At 42.8% G+C, this 19037-nt stretch overlaps 1 protein-coding gene across 5 annotated transcripts in view; it reads right to left on the reverse strand.

Annotated features, from left to right (window-relative positions):
• kif6 (kinesin family member 6) overlaps positions 1–8586 on the reverse strand; it is a 62154-nt gene extending 53568 nt beyond the window's left edge. For 3 of the 5 annotated variants that reach the window (XR_011077684.1, XM_068580631.1, XM_068580630.1), the window contains exons 1-5: positions 8379–8586; positions 6481–6590; positions 6075–6149; positions 1372–1519; positions 52–182 (exon numbers count right to left, since the gene is read on the reverse strand). Coding sequence is in view for 4 of the 5 variants with exons in the window: in XM_068580631.1 (XP_068436732.1) it covers positions 52–182; positions 1372–1519; positions 6075–6149; positions 6481–6590; positions 8379–8438 (524 nt within the window). In the remaining variant the exon portion in view is untranslated. Of the gene's footprint in view, positions 1–51; positions 183–1371; positions 1520–6074; positions 6150–6480; positions 6591–7833; positions 7941–8378 lie in introns of those variants that run through there. The other 2 variants (XM_068580632.1, XM_068580633.1) reach the window with 2 other exon arrangements.
• Between the last annotated feature and the right edge of the window lie 10451 nt (positions 8587–19037).

Consider the following 19037-nt stretch of genomic DNA (forward strand, 5'->3'; position numbering starts at 1 on the left):
ATGACTCGAATTGTTTGGACTTTTTCAAACCACCAGCAGAGTAAAGGTTACAGTATTGAACAGAACACTGACGGCAGATCCTCCAGTCGAGATGCTTCATGTCGGGAATCCAGAAGATCATATCCAGTCTCGTTGTAGATCTCCAAGTAGGAAATGTGTGTGGTGTAAACCATACTGCTGTCCTGTGGAGCATAACATACAGAATGTTAAATTGGACTGGGTGCATACAGAGGGAAATCATAGTGTGTTTGACATTTGGCAGAAGCAGGCATTTAGAATGTAGATGCTTTGCAGCGCAGGGAAAAGAAGGATGGCTGAGGCAGACAGTAGAACAGGGGTATTCAACTAATGTTCAACGAAGTCCAGTTTGAGAAAATGTCCTTATGCAAAGGTCCAGATTACGTTCAATTACAATAAGGGCTGAATTTAAAAATGGGAGAAAAAAACCATAACTGAAAGGTTTGCAACAATTTTTCTTAAAATAAAGTACTCATTTTACAAACTGATTATACTATTGTCTTACAAAATGTGTGTGAGGGACTACATCTGTTCAGGCATTTACATCCATGTGATTGGTCGCTGTTTTCCTGGACCGCTAAACGAGTGCCGTTAAGGCTGGAAAAGCTGCGCCGGTTGAAAAATAGGCGCGCCGTCAATATTTTTTTATAATATTAGGTCCAGGGTCTAAATACACCGGCGTCTGGGTCCGAATCTGCCTGTTAGTGACCCGTGCAGTAGAGTATTATCTTACATGCTTCTTGTAGCTGGGTTTCCATTTAATCGTCAAATATTTTTCTTTTTTACTTTTGAAATGTGGGGGGAAAAAAGCAAATTTTAGGCCAGTTACAGCGCCTGGTTTGGAGCCAATGCACTAGGCAGTTTGGTTAGACATTGGCGCTATAGGCTATGCTACAGGCATCACTGCGACCCGCCAGTATGCAGGTTAGAAGAGGTAGAGGATGGAACTGAAAACAAAACAAGTCAGCTTTGTCATCGATCTCATTTACGATAGAATACTAAAGGTCTTCATGGATATATTTCCATTGATAATTGTCATTTCATGTCAGCTAGTATTGGCCGGGTTCCATGCTGTCCCAGAGACAAAGACAAGACACTTACACCAGAAACAGCTGAGTCATGGCAATTTATTCTGCAAATTTAAAAAGTTCACTACGTCACAAATTATTCGGCAAAGGTGATTCCATATCAAATGGTATGCAACCTCCAATGTTGTCGTTTTAGTATGATTTTTCTAATGCAATGCTTCAAAATAGTACATAGAAATGTGTGCGATAAAACCTGGTTTATGAAATTGAGTGAAATCAATATCCTGGATGACTTGAGGAAACAGGCTAACTGTACCATGCTAACCTGGGAGACGCGCTCGAACAGGTAGGACAGGGCGCGAGGGATAATGCCTCGGTCGCTGTAGCGCTCGGCTCCTCCAGTGATGGTGAAGGTCTTCCCACTGCCTGTCTGGCCATAGGCGAATATGGTGCCATTATACCCAGCCAACACACTGCACGCACATGCACACATTTAATTTAAAAAAAAATTGAACATTGCTTTCTGCCACAACAATTTTTGCCATTTTTTGGACATTTTGCTGGCTGAACTTGAATGACGGAACCATTCAGCTACCAAGGACAAGCACATTTTACAAGTACAGTAGTTATTCTTGTAAAATGGAAGATTATACACTGCCTGGCCAAAAAAAAGTTGCTACCTGGATTTAACTACGACTGCCTACTGTAGAAGCCTGTAGGGGGGAAGTGCTACGATCTGGGGTTGCTGCAGTTGGTCAGGTCTAGGTTCAGCAACGACCAGGTTCAGCAATGACCAGGTTATTCCATCAATGGATTTTTTCTTCCCTGATGGCATGGGCATATTCCAAGATGACAATGCCAGGATTCATCGGGCTCAAATTGTGAAAGAGTGGTTCAGGGAGCATGAGACATCATTTTCACACATGGAGTCCAGACCTTAACCCCAGTGAGAATATTTGTGATGTGCTGGAGAAGGCTTTGCGCAGCGGTCAGACTCTACCATCATCAATACAAGATCTTGGTGAGAAACAATGCAACACTGGATGGAAATAAATCTTGTGACATTGCAGAAGCTTATCGAAACAATGCCACAGCGAAATGCGTGCTGTAATCAAAGCTAAAGGCAGTCCAATGAAATATTAGTGTGTGTGACCTTTTTTTTTGGTGGCGACATTTTTTTGGCCAGGCAGTGTATTTCTGTACGTCCACAAGAACATAAAAACAGATTAGTAGGAAGATATTAAACAGTGTATGAACACTGCTGTACTGTATACAATCAAAGAACAACATTGTGTCTGAAGATGACTGATTGCTACAAGTAGAAAGTAGAGCCATTTTCTTTTTAGAAATAGTCAAACTTTAAAAACATTATGTCTTGCAAAAAGCTTTGTCTGTAAAAAGAAATTGCACCGTGCACCTCCAGCAACGCCACTATGTTAATCTTAAGAGTGCAATGGACAGTCAAGTAAGTATATCCCCAAGCAGACTACAAAAGTTTGATCAAAATGAATCTGACACTTTAAATCCACAGGAAAGGAAGGCAGTGACTGAGGGAACTGCTATGGCGACAGACATCTGCCGGTGAGGGAGGAATGTCTCGGAGTATGAGCGAAGGAAAAAGGCCCAGAACCCCACTCAACGAGGCAGGGCCTGGTACATTTTGGTTTGGCATTGAACTGCCCCCTTCTGCACGTGCACAGGGCCATGGAAACCAACTGTGTCAAGCTCCGTTTGAATGAAAGATTGCCCAAAATAGTGGTATTCAAAATGAGGTAGGATAAATTTGCTTAAAAATCAAACTTCTGTTCTATTTAGTTTTGGAAATAAACTAGGAGGAAATAGCCAAACGACACACAACCTTGGATCAAAAGTGCAGGATAAATGGTGTGTTCACTGACATGCCAATAGCAATGAAAAGGATATCTTGACACTATATTTTTCAAGATGAATTATAAACAAATCTAAGCCTCTCGCTTATTGTATTGGTATTGCCAACCCAGTATTGCAGCAGTGTGTGGGTTTCCCTTCCTATACACTATACAAATCCACACCCTGCATGAGACTGGTGAGAGGAAAAGGGTGCATGTCAGTTTATATAAAGCAGAGAGTCAATAAGAACGGGGGTTGGTTGGACGGCCGTTGGGCGTCCATTTAGTCTGAGCGTGAGTCATGGCTAGTGATTGGCATCGAGGGAAAAAGACACAGGCTCTGTGTTTAGTGCAATGTCGGCGCTAATGATGCGGCCTCGGCCCTGCCGCTGAGGCTTGGGTGTTCCCCAATGCTTGTTCCTGTTTACACCTCAGCTCTCCTGGAGACTGGCAACTCATCGCCCGAGAATATCCATTTTCTTCCCGTTCTTTTTGTCCAATCCTTTGAGGCGAATAGGATTGAGTATTAAACTGAACAGAGCCCCGTTCTTCTTTAAACTCTGGGCTACAGGTTTCACGGCCTTATAAAGTTGGATTACAGCGGAGATCGAGGGTTTTCCCTGCCAGCCCAACATCATTACGGTGGCTCTTCCTCTACTGAAGCTATTAATGCTGGTTTGTTTTTAAACTCCTGTGTTGGGACTGAAATGACTGGTTTGGGTTACACCGCAGCAGAGAGTGTGCGAATAAACGGGTTAGAGCTTTTGGCTAAACTTGAGTTTGACAGAGCACCGGCCAAAACAACAGTCTGACAGTTGTTGCTAGTTGAGAGGATTGGATGCCTGCATGCACGAAACAGAGTTTTAGTGCGGTGATGGCCAAACTGCCACCATTCAAATTGACTCCTGATGAAACCTGAATAAAAGTTTCAAGACGACGGGGGCTTGCCAGTTCAAATTATATTCTGTATGCGATTTCTGCAGCCAGATGTGCTTCTCTAACTGGGACCATGTTGATATCAAGATAAGCTTCACAAGGCATAAGCACACAAACTGGGCTTCACATGGCTCGGGCCACGGTAGTCCAAGATAAAGTTTCTTTCAGAATCTCTTTCAATACTTCTCGTGGCAAGGAGACAAGTCTTGACCTTTTCCTGTGATTTTGATGAGCCAGCTGAATTATTTCCTCCTTTCTTTTAGTCACTGTGGTGACCAATTCAGAACATTCAGTGTGTGAAGGGGCAATCCTGCAGAACGGGTCAAGCCACTGACGGTGGACTTAGAAATGTCTGATCGGACAGACAGATTGGTCATGGCGAGACAGGATGACTAGTGTCCTCTAGGCTGCAGACGTTAATGTCATATTAATGGCGAAAAGACGCCAAGCTCGAGTTGATACGGAAAGACAGACATGGTTATGACTGAGTTTTTTTCACCTGATGTTTACCATCTGCCTCAACAAAGGGGGGACTGTTAAAGGGTTGACTGGGAAGAGCAACCCAATACCCGAGTCTGTGAACCCTGTGTGAGTCAGGTCAAATACATCCCAGTCCTTAGTCAGCCAATCCAGACATCTTGCCGTGTTGTTTATGCGTCTTCTAATAGCAAAGATAACGCAAAGCACTTGTGGATTGCCACAAATAGCCCCTATTGTGACTAACAAGCCCGAGGAGAAATGGAAGTGGCGGGGCTAAATTGAGCCATGATGATGTTCACATAACAACAACAGCACAAGCAAACATTTGATCACAGGAAATTCCAATGGAAATTCCTCTCCTCTTGGCTGCCGTCTCTTTTCTGAAGTCAGTCCTGGATAAAGAGCAAGCCAAAGTGAAGGGAAAGCTCTGACGCCTGGAAGAGTCTCCCTTTGTGGAGATCATGTGAGAGGCCTCTCAAAAGGTGAAGCTGCTAATTGGAAGATGGAAGAATGCAAAACATATTGTATTGTGTACATTTTGTGAATGGATAGAAGGGTTCTACATTTTTAAAAAGGTTGGGGATTTCCATTTAGTTTTTTGACAAGATTGTATAATATGTCATCTTCAACAATTGCTAGCCCACTGCCTGCATTCATCCCAGTTTGTTTTTTGATTTTGACTGGAGTATGTTTTTGGACGCCTTCCAGTCCTTTGGCGTCGTGCCAGAAGTGCACACCCCCTGACCGCGGTTAGGGTTCAGTGTGTGTAAGCCAATCCTGGATTAACTCTCGTTTTTTAACAAGCTTTGTACGCTTGGTGGTTTGCCTCACTATATCTGTTAGCCTTTTATGTAGCTTTCCCTTTCCTGGTGGTGACATTTTTAGAGGTTGACAGCCAGAAACGTGCTGATCATGGCAAAATAAAGAAATCCAGGCAGAGGGCACGGTCTCCCTGCAGACGCAGACACCTGCACACACTTCTGGTGGCTCAGATGGAGATAGATTGTTTTGAGGAAAGAACTTCTCATTTTGCATTTTACTCATTTTTATTTTTTTACCTTAAGTTTATTGTAATTCTGTGTTAGGAAGTCCGAGCAAAATAAGCTCTTCATTGTAGTTATCTGCGCATTTGACAGTATAAACATCTTGAATCTTGAATAAAGTTAGCCAGATATATTAGGCATATTCATCTAAAATAGATTTGAACATTTTTGCATTTAATAACAGACCCAGCTGAACCCCTTTTTCCCTTCAAAAAGACTTGTCATGTTGATCTTGAGGGCCGTTCAAACCTGCAGAGCGTTCTGCAGGTTGCTCTACCGAATGTGATCCTTGTGCATGAAAGATTAAACGACAGCTCAAAAGGAGTGAGCAGCTACAACATGGCTCTGTGTTGTGGCTTGGAAATGTTCTCACACTCACGATGGCACAGTGTGCCATCTCGCCCGCCAGCTCGGCCCACTTAGTGGTTAAAGTATGCAAAGCATGCCAAAAATCACAGACACCCTCCATTTCCATCTAAAAAGAAAGCTAAGCTTTACTGACTTCCTGTCCACAGGGACGCTCAGAGCCTGTGTGGCCCTGAACGCTGTACGGGGAGCTGAGCGCTGCTGGGTGCAGGTGGGCGGGGATTTGTGAATGGGATAACTCAAAAAGGTGATAAAGGGTTGACATGGACTTTCAAAAATCTAGGTGGCATTAATACAAACGTGTATTTATGAATTGTCATTTGGAGAAGTGTTACCTGTCTGCAACTGGTTTGGCAATGTTTTCAAATATCTCTTCTTGTTTGACAGCTTGATCAAATACTTTCAGGAACCTGGACACAAGGGAAGAGCACAGACGAGGTCAGAACATCTGTCTATTCTTTAGTTTACTACTATGGTACACATGGTTCATCTCACACTGTCAAGGCTCTAAACAATGACCCACAGCAGGCCTGGATACACAGTTTAATGTCATTTCCCATGTGAATGACGAGGAGTTTGGTCTCTCCGTCACACTTCTTATCCCACAGAAATATGAGATTGATGCGAGTTCGCTCAGGAAGATTTTTTTAAATGTGAAAATTGGATTTCTATAAAGACAAGAGGGAACCTCTGTAGGCTATTGGTAGGCTACAGGCTTCACAGATACAAATGCATTTCCACCTGAACTTGTAGCACTCCCTCTTGTTGTTCACAAAGCCCTCGGCCACGTCCCGCGGCACCAGGAATTCTAAGGAAGCACCGGCCGGCTCATCGTTGTCCACAGAGTACACCTAAGGGAGCCAGAGACAAAAGTAGAATCAGTCCTCTAAAGGGACGAGGCCTCCGGACTACTGATCATCCTCGCAGGGCAAGTATAACTTACACAATATGTGCACAGTGTTTTACAGCCATAGGCACTCAGTTACTCTTTTAAAAAGAGTATCATGCCAACTTAAACACAAGAACAATGCATCATGTCAGGTCTAAAATACAAGTCTGGCTACTTGTGGTTTTTCCGAAAGAAAAGAGCTGGAGCTTATCAACATGTGCCCGGTGGAAAGCAGTAGGACGACACAGGTAATCGTGATCATGTACCGGGCAATATCACCTTTGCTCAGCATTGCCCGGGGGAGAGGAGGAAAGCTATGGAAGATTAAACCGATATAGATTGAACAGCGGTGGACATTCAAAGCGAGGGCCGTGTGGGTCGATAAAAACACCCACAGCCCTCAGCACATGTTCTGGCTCATGTTTTGGGTTAGACACTGATGCAATTACAAGGTCCCTAGGGAGTTTTAGGCGAATAAAAGATAAGACCTAAAATGATTGGATTGTTTTTCACCGTCACCTCCTCCTGACCACCAGTGCTCTGCTAGGAAACACATATATATATATATATATATATATATATATATATATATATATATATATATATATATATATATATATATATATATATATATATCATTTCGTTTTCGCTGAATATTTTCAAGCTCAGACAAAAGTGACAGAAAGTAATTTGATTAATTTATTCTTCAGCTAATACTAAAATAGCGCAATAAACTGGGTTTTGCGGTGAATAGTGAGAGTGCTGCCAGGTATGTTTGTCAATAATATTACTTTTTCTACTCTTTTTTTTACATGCATGTGTATTCAATATGGCCACTTGTCTGACAGTAGGTGACAATTATATACACATTTGAGAAAAAAGAACAAACAAAAAAAAACAGTTGGTTGATATTATTGTACAGTTTGACACCTAAATAATAATACAAATCTGATTCTGGCTCAGTATGAGAATGATGGAGTTCAAAGAATTCATATTTATTGTGTATCTGATATAGTATTTAAACCAGATATTAAACCAGAAATAACATGAATTGGGAAACAAAGGCAACTTCTGAGGGTTGTAGGTCAAATGTAACAACAACAACAACAACAACAACAACAGTAACTGATGTTGATGTTGGACATCTGTATCAGCCCCAAAAAGACTCATTTAGCGGAGGTCTATAAAGTATATGGTCACTTTACCTCGTTTCTGTTTTATGGCTGCTAGTTGAATGTACTCTTCCATATTTTGGGAGTGTACAGGTGCGTCAGTTGCAGGCCCTGGTGCTGCGTAGTATATTATTTATGACTGAAGGATTTATTGCAAGAATTAATCGAAGGGAGAGGTGCCATTAGTTTACATCTGTAATTTCGCTCCTACGACATGTCTAAAACTATAGTTTCGTAGGCCTACTAAACATTGTATTTCCACGTTGTCTCAGTTGTCCACTTATCACTTTAGTTTTATTCGATGGTTTAATGTGACCAAATATCTGTATCGTCTGTTTAACCATATCCCCCCCTTTAAATAAATAAACTCCTCCGCACCGCTGGTTAGCTGGTTAGCTCGTTGGCTATCGCTGGCGCTGCCATTAGTTTACATCTGTAATTTCGCTGCTACGACATGTCTGTTGTAAAAAAAAAAACAACCGGAGTGGTGGGACATCATACTCTCGGACCTACTAAAACTATAGTTTAGTAGGCCTACTAAACATTGTAATTAGACGTTGTCTCAGTTGTCCACTTACCACTGTAGTTTTATTCGAGGGTTTAATGCGACCAAATATCTGTATCGTCTGTTTCACCATTTCCCCCCTTTAAATAAACAAACTCCTCCGCACCGCTAGTGAGCTCGTTGGCTATCGCTGGCGCTGTGCTAGTCTCTCTCTCTCTCGCTCTCTCTCTCTCGCTCTCTCTCTCTCGCTCTCTCTCTCTCGCTCTCTCTCTCGCTCTCTCTCTCTCGCTCTCTCTCTCTCGCTCTCTCTCTCTCGCTCTCTCTCTCTCGCTCTCTCTCTCTCGCTCTCTCTCTCTCGCTCTCTCTCTCTCGCTCTCTCTCTCTCGCTCTCTCTCTCTAGTTTGTTGCAGCCGGTTGCTGGGCGACCGCGGTCCACTCCAGCTGGCAAAGATTGTCTCTGTTTTTTGAAGATGATTCATCAGACGGAAATGCTATTTTATTTTCTTTTGATGCCGGCTATTGTCTGAGCGGGTGTTGTGTATTCAAGACAAAAGGTCACTGTAGTTTCTGTGATCAAGTGGTTATATTAACACAGGTGTATTTAGCACTGGAGCCACTCCCCACACATAAGATGCAAATGCACTCAACAACAGTTGACAGAGTGGATAGTCATGGATTTATCACAAAAATAATACAGTTAACAATGATTACAACACACTGTGTCTGAAGTATTGTTCTTCACTGTGTACTGTTTCTGCATGTAACTGTTGCATTAAAAAACCACACACACAAAAAACAAGACCAGCAGCAAACCATAGCTTTTTGTTTTCTTTGATGAAGCACAGGATTGCGCTGGAATGAGAAATGAGTGAGACCAGACTGCAGAATTCTGGATGTTGTTTTGTGCACTTTGTGTTTGGAATGCAGCCGTCCTGTCGGTACACACACACATGCACACACACACACACACACACACACACACACACACACACACACACACACACACACACACACACACACACACACACACACACACCACATTGCATCTGTTGATGCGCAGCTTTAGGGGTTAATTATCATTGCTGTGGTTGAAGTGGACTTTTGAATAATGACACTTATATTACCTACGGCTTACAAAGAACACTGACAGAAGTTATATAGGAGCACTGGAATCCACCAGCAGAAGGCCAAACATGCCCTTGTGAGAATCAGAAGTTCACTTATCAGCTGACTTACGTGGAACCATATGTCTTGTATTTGTGAAGGCGGGGAGGGGGCGTAGTGGTGGTTGCTTTTGACCCTGTCTCCAATGTCTGTTTCTGGTATCCCCCCATTCCCAACAAAAATAGCCAACCAGTAGGCCTTCTCCCCAGCTGCACACCAGCTAGGATGCAATGTGTAATGGTGGGAGAATATAATGTGTTTGTTCCAGTGCATTTCTTGGCGATACAAAAACAAACAAAAATAATGCTTCTTGTGTGGTGCCTTGTTTTTTGATTATTGTCCTGTGTGTCTTGTTGTGCATTGCTGTGCCCTACATGCTCTGCTTTTAGTGGTCAGTTTGGTTTCAATGTGCAAATAATCACATGCCAAGTTCGCAACGTCGTTACCTCTCCAACATTAGTCTTAGACAAAAATACTCAACCTGCTAGGAACAAGAAGTTATAAATAAAATACCAAACTACTCAAAGAAACACGACACTATATTTCCCTATGCGTACCCTAATACATACTCGTCCTTGTTTCCAAAGCAAACACTTTTATCTCTCATGAAACAAGGTAAAATTGCTACACATAACTTCTTGTAACAACAAAAACAGTTCGTCCTCTCGCTCAGGGAGGAGCATTCATGAGAGGATCGTGTGAGGATAACCAATATGTCTCACACAGGCTCCAAATGGTGTGACATACAGCCCCCCACCCGCATTCTTTCAGGTAAGACTGCGTGTGTTCGGGATGTTTTTATGTTATGCAATTATAAAAAAGAGCAGCCTTTCAGAGGATTTGCTGCCTACATGTTGCACCTGGCCACCAGGGCATGGCTGAAGGAAAGCTAACCTGAAGCAGTGAGACAACTTCAAACAGGTAGCGTAGCAAGTTCATGGGGCCGCCATACTGGAGGTCTGCTTCTGGTGGGCCGGGCAGGGTGAATAAGGCTAAAACCGCCTCGTAGGACGTTCGCTTGGTTTGCCAGCCACGTCGCTGCACTTAAGATTTGCACACCAATTATGACCAAATACATGTCAGGACAAATCTACTGGAGGTCAATTTGCTAAATGAGCCTATTAGGCAACAGAACCGCAGCTGTAAAATCTGTTTGTTCAGGTTTCCTGTCAGTTCAAGCACCAACTGGCTGCGCCTCATCGCCAACGGCAAAGGTGGTGAAATCTTCTGTGCCACCCCATCTAAAGTGGAAACTTTTCCAGTTCCATTGAATAGCTTATTAAATCTATCTTTGTTTTTTTTTTTTTGCATATGAACTAAAGTGTTATTTCTGAAGTGTGGCCCTATGTGCAAGTGTTGCACTATGCTTATCCAGCATTCATAGCTTTGCCTATGTAATTAGTATATATGCCTCAAATTACATTTGTGTGTAATCCACGTTATGATAAACGATGATATGTATGATAAGTATGCAACGGGAAGTCTCCTATCTTTTCCGAAAATGGAAACTGGTTGTGTTGCCTCAAGTTGTTTCCTTGAGGCCCTGCATCGGTGCATTGAACGGAAACTGACACGTGTTGCTGAACTTTCATAGGAAAACACTTGAGGAAGGAGGAGGGGCTTTAGATGTCAAGGGTACTTTGCTATGCTTAACACAGAAAGTCCCTCAGAAAGTGGTGCAGTCACTATGTTGTTCATATGGATGATTGCTTCTTAAAACAGCTCCACGAAACGCCTGATCTAGTGGGACCAGAGAGGAAGAGAGCATCACTGGAGCTGGTGACAAAAATACATTAAGAGAGAACCTTATGTGGAGATTAACCTTTACAAATGTGCAAATGATATCACATACAAAATGCAGCCTTTAAAAAATAAAGTGGCCGTGAGTATTGAGAAGGAAGCAGCGTCTTCCACTCTCTACAAAACAATTAAATAGTTCAATCTCTTTTCTTTACAGAAGAACACAAGCAGTAAACATCAAGCGAGGGCTGGACTGGGCTTGTCAGGGAGCTGTGAACTTTTCTTTTTTTCTTCTTAATTTCCTGTTTTGGTCTATGTGTTGTCTTTAGCTGCAGCTGACATAGCTGTGATTTCACCCCAGAGGAGGCAACCAACTGGTACTGCACGCGTCTGGCCCACGGAAACGGACATCAAAATCATCTTTTTGTTTTACTCCCATCCAATGAATCACAAACACTATTTTGTCTTCTTTTTTTTCACTTTTAAGTTTTGCATGCGTTCAAAACCGCACTGAATTCTTTCTGACAAATGATTTCTTGTAACTCTGACACTGTGATCCTCTTTCATCTCCCTGCATGGGTTCACAGGAAGATCAGGTGACAACAGAAAGTGTCAAGAGGGGAATTGTCACCACGGATGATGATTATGCACAGTGACGTGTTCAAGCATGCACACACACACACACACACACACACACACACACACACACACACACACACACACACACACACACACACACACACATGCAAGCTTCATCAAACCTGAATGGAGTGAGGATTACAGTAAAGACTGTTGATACAGATAAAGGTTCAGACTACCTGCTTAAAACCAAGAACAAAACTCGTGGAAAGCAAAAACAACTCTGACGGCAGAAACAAATAAAACCAGTTTTTTCAGTCCTCTCTGCCAGCATTCGTCACTTCTGTCTAAAAGCGCTGGCAGGTACTGAAGAAGGTGTGCTCGGTGTGTGCTCGGTGTGTGCAGCACTCACTCAACAGAATGTAACTGTGTGGGTGGGATTTTGCGTGGATGTCTGCAAAAGATGATCTGGTACCCCGTAACATGCTGCATGTGTGTCAAAGTGAGATCTGTTGGAGGGGGGGGAGAGAGAGAGAGAGAGAGAGAGAGAGAAAGCAAGTGGGAGGGAGGGCATAAGAAAACAAAACAGAAGATGGAACATTTGTTATTTCTGCACAGATGTCACACATGTTGCCACATCACAGTTTACTGGTTGCATCTGACTAATACTCATTTATGCTTGTGGGGAGAACCATAACTGGTTTCTCTTTGTATTCAACCGGAGATCAGAAACATGCAGGGTGTTCTTGGAAAGTAATTTAATAAAAATAATCAGGATAAACAGGAAGGCAGAACGAGTAGCAAAGATGAGGGATATAGTATATATCGTTTGTTGTAGCTGCCAAATCACTTAAAAAAGAACATGTTTTGACGACAGGTCTTCTTCAGGCCATGTGGCCCGCTGAACAACCAATAGTAAGAGATCACTAGCCTATGGCCCGGATGGTATTGTTACTCAGCCACGGTGCGATCGCTGTTCCTAGTACTATGAGGCATATTGGCACTTGTTGTCTTTTAGGGCCTACATATGTAAGAAAAAAAATCCCTCCTCACGGGTACTGGGTAAGCTGGCATTGACAAAAGTGTCGTTGTAGTTAGTGAAACCCATCAATCGGTAAGTTATGCCTGCGTCACCGCTCGTAAGCAGCACCAAACAGTAGGCCGCCAAAGTGCGAGTTGTTCTCCGTGTGCAGCCTTTTTAAAAGTGCCTATGGGTATGGAGGTTGCAGTAAATGTGAACTGTGAATATATTTGTGAAAAAGTAAAACAAGCTGTAAACACTGTGCCCTCGCCAGCTTGTGATAATCAACCCCTGAGGGAAGCCTGCTGGGATAGTTTCGATTGGGACAGGCCGTTATTACAGAGTGGGGAAGATGATGCTTCAGTTAAGTAGCTGCCACTCTGTGGCTTCATGGTTGAGATTAGATATATTCCAAAGGATGATATGTTGCGGGGTGACCTTGTGTGCGTGTGTGTGTGCGTGTGTGTGTGTGTGTGTGTGTGTGTGTGTGTGTGTGTAATGTGTCGTCCCACTTCTCTGTGAGGGTGGCCACATAAGGCTTTGCGATAGAATGCTCCTTTAACCATAGGGGGACGATTAGAGACCAGCTTCTGCTGCTACGGTGCCTTGCTTAGACTGTGAAGCCGCTGAGTGTTATCACACAAACACACACATGGACCAGGCATACGTACATGAAGGGTGGTTGAAAACAAAAAAAATACATAATTTTTTTGAACACTGGGAACATGGTGACCGCCTATCACGTGCAGTTACCATCAAAAAGACTTATGCCTAAAAATCACAAGTTCAGTCACATTTAGTATTTCAGCTGCGTGAGACACTCGTGTTTACGCTGCAAAATGGAGTCAGCCAGGGTAGAAAAAAGGTTAATTTACAACACCAGCGTGTTCGCAAGGGTGGGTGAGCGCTCCAGTCGGAGAGGGAAGGACTGCAAAGGAGTTATTTTCGGCGTAGAATTACACGGTCGCTGTGGTGAGAGGAGGTCAGCCCATGCTCTGACCTATACATGTAAGTTAGCGTGTAGGGTGCATGGATCCTATTTTTACCACGTGACCACGAGCCTTAAAAATGTCCAGCATGGTGGGAGCAGTAACGGGTCCATAACCCACACTGACCAACAAGGCACGAGTGTCCCTATATGGCTGACAGGACTGCATAAGTGTGCGGAGGATTTTTAGCACACACCCAGACACACGCGCAAAGAGAGATTAGTCTTTTTTGCTCTGCTTTTCAGAATTCTATTTTATTTGTTCATGTGACGAGCAAATGATCAAATTTAATTAATTAGCTAAAATTACAAACAAAAAAATAACACGCTTGCAGATAGCAGAAAGGGCAGCGCAATGAAGCATGTCATTATATCAACTATAATATTAAATTAAAATGAAGAGACTGAAACATTGTTTATTTTAACTGACTAATTATATGTATTGATAAAAATGCTTGATGGGTTTACGCGTAAGTGGTGGACAAGCCTTGAGTTCGGCGAGATCCTGGAACTGTAAAAAACAAGGCCTGGCGGGGCCAAGTACCGTGAGCATAACAACCGTTAACCTACCAGCTAACTCTAGGGCTAGCTAGCAAGCTTGAGTAGCAAGTCTGTAATTCACATTAACTGTGTAACATGTTCATTGGGATGTTAATTTGGTATCAGCCAAATGCATTTGTTTGTAATGTACTTACTAGATAGAACAGCCAACTCCCTGGAGAGTCTTGTGATACAAGCAAACGCTGATCAACAATGTGGTAGGTAAGTGGCCATGCCTATCATGCATGACTTTATGACTTTAACTTTGGCTTTATAGTTATATACAAATTATATATATATATATATATATATATATATATATATATATATATATATATATATATATATATATATATATATATATATATATATAGACACACACACACACACACACACACACACACACACACACACACACACACACACATATATATAATTTCAATTATGGACAGAAACAGTACTAACCAAAGTGCTGAGTGTCTATCTCAGGCAGTCCCAGCAGTGGAGTCCATGCTATTTAGGTCTGGGGTTTCAGCAGCTCCAGAGCACAGTTTTCTGGTCAATAGCTGTGTCCAAGGGAATTCTTTGGGGCTTTGGTTATGTGTTATTCTCTGAGGCTTCTGCCCTCTGTTATGCTTGCTAGGCCCAGGCATATCAGACGTCTGTCTGCATTCCTCAAATACAGTATATGGATTTCCAAGATTCCAAGATTGGCAATATTGTGGGATGAATTTGGGGATGAGCAAGAAGTCACGGACAGCGTGACATTTAGCTTCTTTTTTTGGGGGCTTTTTTCATCCATCAGCATATTTGTTTTTCTGTCAGTACGAAGAAAACATATTAACGTCTTTTCACGAGGCAATCGAAATGTAAAATAAAATCCAGAGTATGATTGTATATGTGGTAACTTGGAGACAGTTGAAATAAAAAGTGAGTGCAAACCAAAGCAACATTTTCTTGGCAGGACCAGTGTGGAGCTTACAGAGCAGAAATGGAATTTAATATTCATTATTCTGTTTTCATGAGTGTATATAATCACCTAAAACGAAAATCCCTCTAAGCTCAGAATTAGCGCCCACATCTTCATTGATCCTCTCTACGGAGTTCGCCATGTTGCATTGCCATGTTGCATCGCCATGTTGCATCGCCATGTTCTAGGGTAGCCCAGATCAGACAAAACCAAATGCTGGGCTCAGGAGAAGGCTTTTCACATTTTTGAAGAACTGGGAACTTGAATTTGGCTGTGGAAACGCACCTGAAGTCCTTTTTCTTTACACTTAAAAAAGGAAAGGGTCACCGCTAGTCGCTGCTTAACGTCCCACTGTCAGCCGAATTAAGAGACGCGTCGGTGTCTTTGCTGTGCATCTCACATCAGTGCATCAGTGACCTGCTCGGCCTCATCCTTTCCCTCAAGGATTATCTTGAGTTGCATTTCCTGCTGTCAGTAAACATCACGCTCTCACATAACTCTCTTTGTTGGCCTCCTGGTAACAGCTTTAGAAATGCTCATCAAAGTAATTCCAAAACTAACGCCTGCACGTACATCTGGTGCATTTTGCATGGAAAATCGGTCGCATACCTTCTCCTTTTATAGCAACTCTCGTGATGCTCTGCATTTTTTAGCATTGGGGATTTGTATTTATTTTTCTTAGGCCAGTGTTGCAAAATGGACAGTATGTCAAAAATTTTCATTGATCGCAGCCCAGCATGCTTCTCTTGTCTCTTACTTAAGACCCTTGGAATTCATTCTTGAGCCATCTGCGTAGATATACATGTTTCTTAAGTAGTTACGTTCGTCTTTCTCAGTTCCTCAATTGTATACATATTTCTGAAAGTCTCTTTTGGAAGAGATATTTATGAAGAGGTGTAATTCACTCACTCAAGTGTGGAAGTAAGTGAGTAAACACACGCACACACACACACACACACACACACACACACACACACACACACACACACACACCGTATAAATAGACCAAACTCAGATTTGAGAGAGCACACATCTCCACGTTCTCTCCTCTGTCGAGCAGCAGAGAGAACGTAGACCACGATGAAAAAATCGGTCGTGTTCCTGAGAAGTGGAACTTCCTCGTGAACCTTTCGGAAGTAGCGCGGAGAAGAAGGGTAAGGAGTTTAGAGGAAATAAAAGAAATTTATTTAAAATGAGAGACAGGGCTGAACGTGCGACAAGCGCGAATTGTTCTCGAAGCTGTAATGCGTCAAAGACATTGGAAGAATTCCGACAGCAAATCCATTTTCTCCACCTTCTTTTTTCTCCCCCAGAGCACAAATACACTTCCTAACGCAAACCAGGTCCAGGTGATGGTTCAGCACACACACACACACACACACACACACACACACACATACACACACACACACACACAGAGCGTTACGTAAGCAGTGCGGGGAATGCTAACCGCGAGCTGAGTGGGAATTTGACACAGAGAACCCCTCCCCACTATAGGTTCATTGAAGGCCTGCTGCCGTGGAGGGTTCTAGCATCCAAATTCCTCTACCTCCGCAGCGCACCAGAGTCACAATGAAATACCTTGCGGTGCTAAACTCAGCTGCCGTTGAGGTCCCATTCAGGCCAGGGCTGTATCGGGCTGCCGTTCTCACATGCCATCCCTCACACACAATGAGCCATGTTATGTCACTGTGTTACCCCTGGCCAGCCCCCAGAATGTGTGTCACACCAGAGGAGGCCGATCCCGGTTCTGCTTTTATTTTATTTTTTGTGGTCTTGAAATGCCTTACCATTTTGATATCAATATTATGCTATGCACTATTGACTGCTTGGTTACATAATGCTATAGAGCCAAAGAGTGTGACTCCAGCAAACATGTCTCATTGTATGGTTCAGCATACACTTTGTGGCCCCATAACTTATGGTGTGGGGTCACAAATCTGTTTAAACGGTCACATGTCTGGACTTGCCTTTAAAGGACAAACTGGACAAAGTCCCCTTAATGTGAACTATCAAGACTTGGTTTAAAATTAGGTGAATGTTAAGTTTAAGACTATGATTAGGGTAAGTTTAATGGAAAGTAATATCCTCTCAAGCCGTGTGTGTGTGTGTGTGTGTGTGTGTGTGTGTGTGTGTGTGTGTGTGTGTGTGTGTGTGTGTGTGTGTGTGTGCGTGTGAAACCTGCCCACTGGCCTTAAAAGCCCTTCAATTGTGCTTTTTCATCTGGATAGGGATTTAGTTTGAACAGTGCTTCTATGGAAAGGATTGTTTTTGAGAACAACGGAGGACTAGACAAGAGTGTCTGTGATGCAGATAGGAATGGGGACAGTTCACTCAGGATATTTCCATAGCAACAACGGGTTTGTGTATTGATTAGCAGCAACGTGTCACTTTCAATTAGGCCACACTAAGAGCCTGTGTGTGTGTGTGTGTGTGTGTGTGTGTGTGTGTGTGTGTGTGTGTGTGTGTGTGTGTGTGTGTGTGTGTGAGAGAGAGAGAGAGGATGCTCCTTTATTTCTGGCCAGAGGGCAATACAAAACTCCATCTCGTCTCTAGTTGAGAAATCATTGATATTCCTGCCAACATTGGCGTCCATGTAATGGCTTTGCAATGCTTTTAAACTCAGCATACACACCAACACACGCACACCTTAACCTACACGGTGCATTTGACCGAGGAGAGGACAGCAGCTGGGATGCAACGTAAAGACAAATGAGGGGAGACTTCTTTGATGTCATCCAGGAAGTGAAAAGCACTGTATCACACAAGGCAGAAATAGAATAGAAAGGAGTCTCATTGATTGTCAGACTTTGTTCTATAGTCATCACAATGCATAAAGGGAAAAGAAGACTGATGGGAGGGCATATGGAAAAGTTTTGTTGGAGGTGTAACTGAGCACGTTCTCCTTCTGCTCTCACCCTCTATTCCAGAGGGTACAGGGAGAGACGATCAGAGAGGATGAGAAAATATGTACTGTGTGTGTGTGTTTGTCTATAGAGAGGCTCGATAAAAAACAGCATAGCATGCCATGCTGTCCACCTGCCAAATGACAAATTCATATGAATATTGCATATACAATATACCAGCTACAGTGTGAGTTTAGTCTGTCGGTAAATGCTATATAGGACCTCTGTGTTTAATACAATCTGTGCATGCTTTACATGCTGCCCATTTCTCTAAAACAGAATGTTTTAAGGGACTTTCCTGGGTGCGACTGACCCCTTATGTACAATATAAACAGGCCAAACCGCTGTTTGCCATGTAACCGGTGCCTTTGTCATTGTGGCCAAACTGCAGCGGCAACGCATCGCATGTACATCAGCCGCTGCTTTATGTGTTTACCTCTCTTCACACTCTTGAAGCAAATTATGAATTTTGATGTCGGAGTACTTCAATGGCATTTTCTTAATTTATCTTGCTCAACACTGGTTGCTCAAGATTCCTTCAGTGCTGCCCAAAATAGAAAGCTGCTAGAAAACTGAAAGTAAATTCTGACTTTAAGCTTGTTACGTAACGTTCCCGTGAGAAAGTCTGCTCAAGGCCGTTGTTATTTATTCTTGCTAGTTAAGTTGTGGCGGTTGTTACGTTACGTTGTTATATTGCGTTGTCACGTAGTGTTGTTACGCTACGTTGTGTTATTACATTATAGATAAATAGATAGATAGATAGATAGATAGATAGATAGACAGACAGACAGACAGACAGACAGACAGACAGACAGACAGACAGA

This window comes from Clinocottus analis, unplaced genomic scaffold (genome assembly GCF_023055335.1).
Source record: "Clinocottus analis isolate CAN_PGR_092001 unplaced genomic scaffold, fCliAna1.0.p SCAF_17, whole genome shotgun sequence".
NCBI classification, from domain to species: Eukaryota; Metazoa; Chordata; class Actinopteri; order Perciformes; family Cottidae; genus Clinocottus; species Clinocottus analis.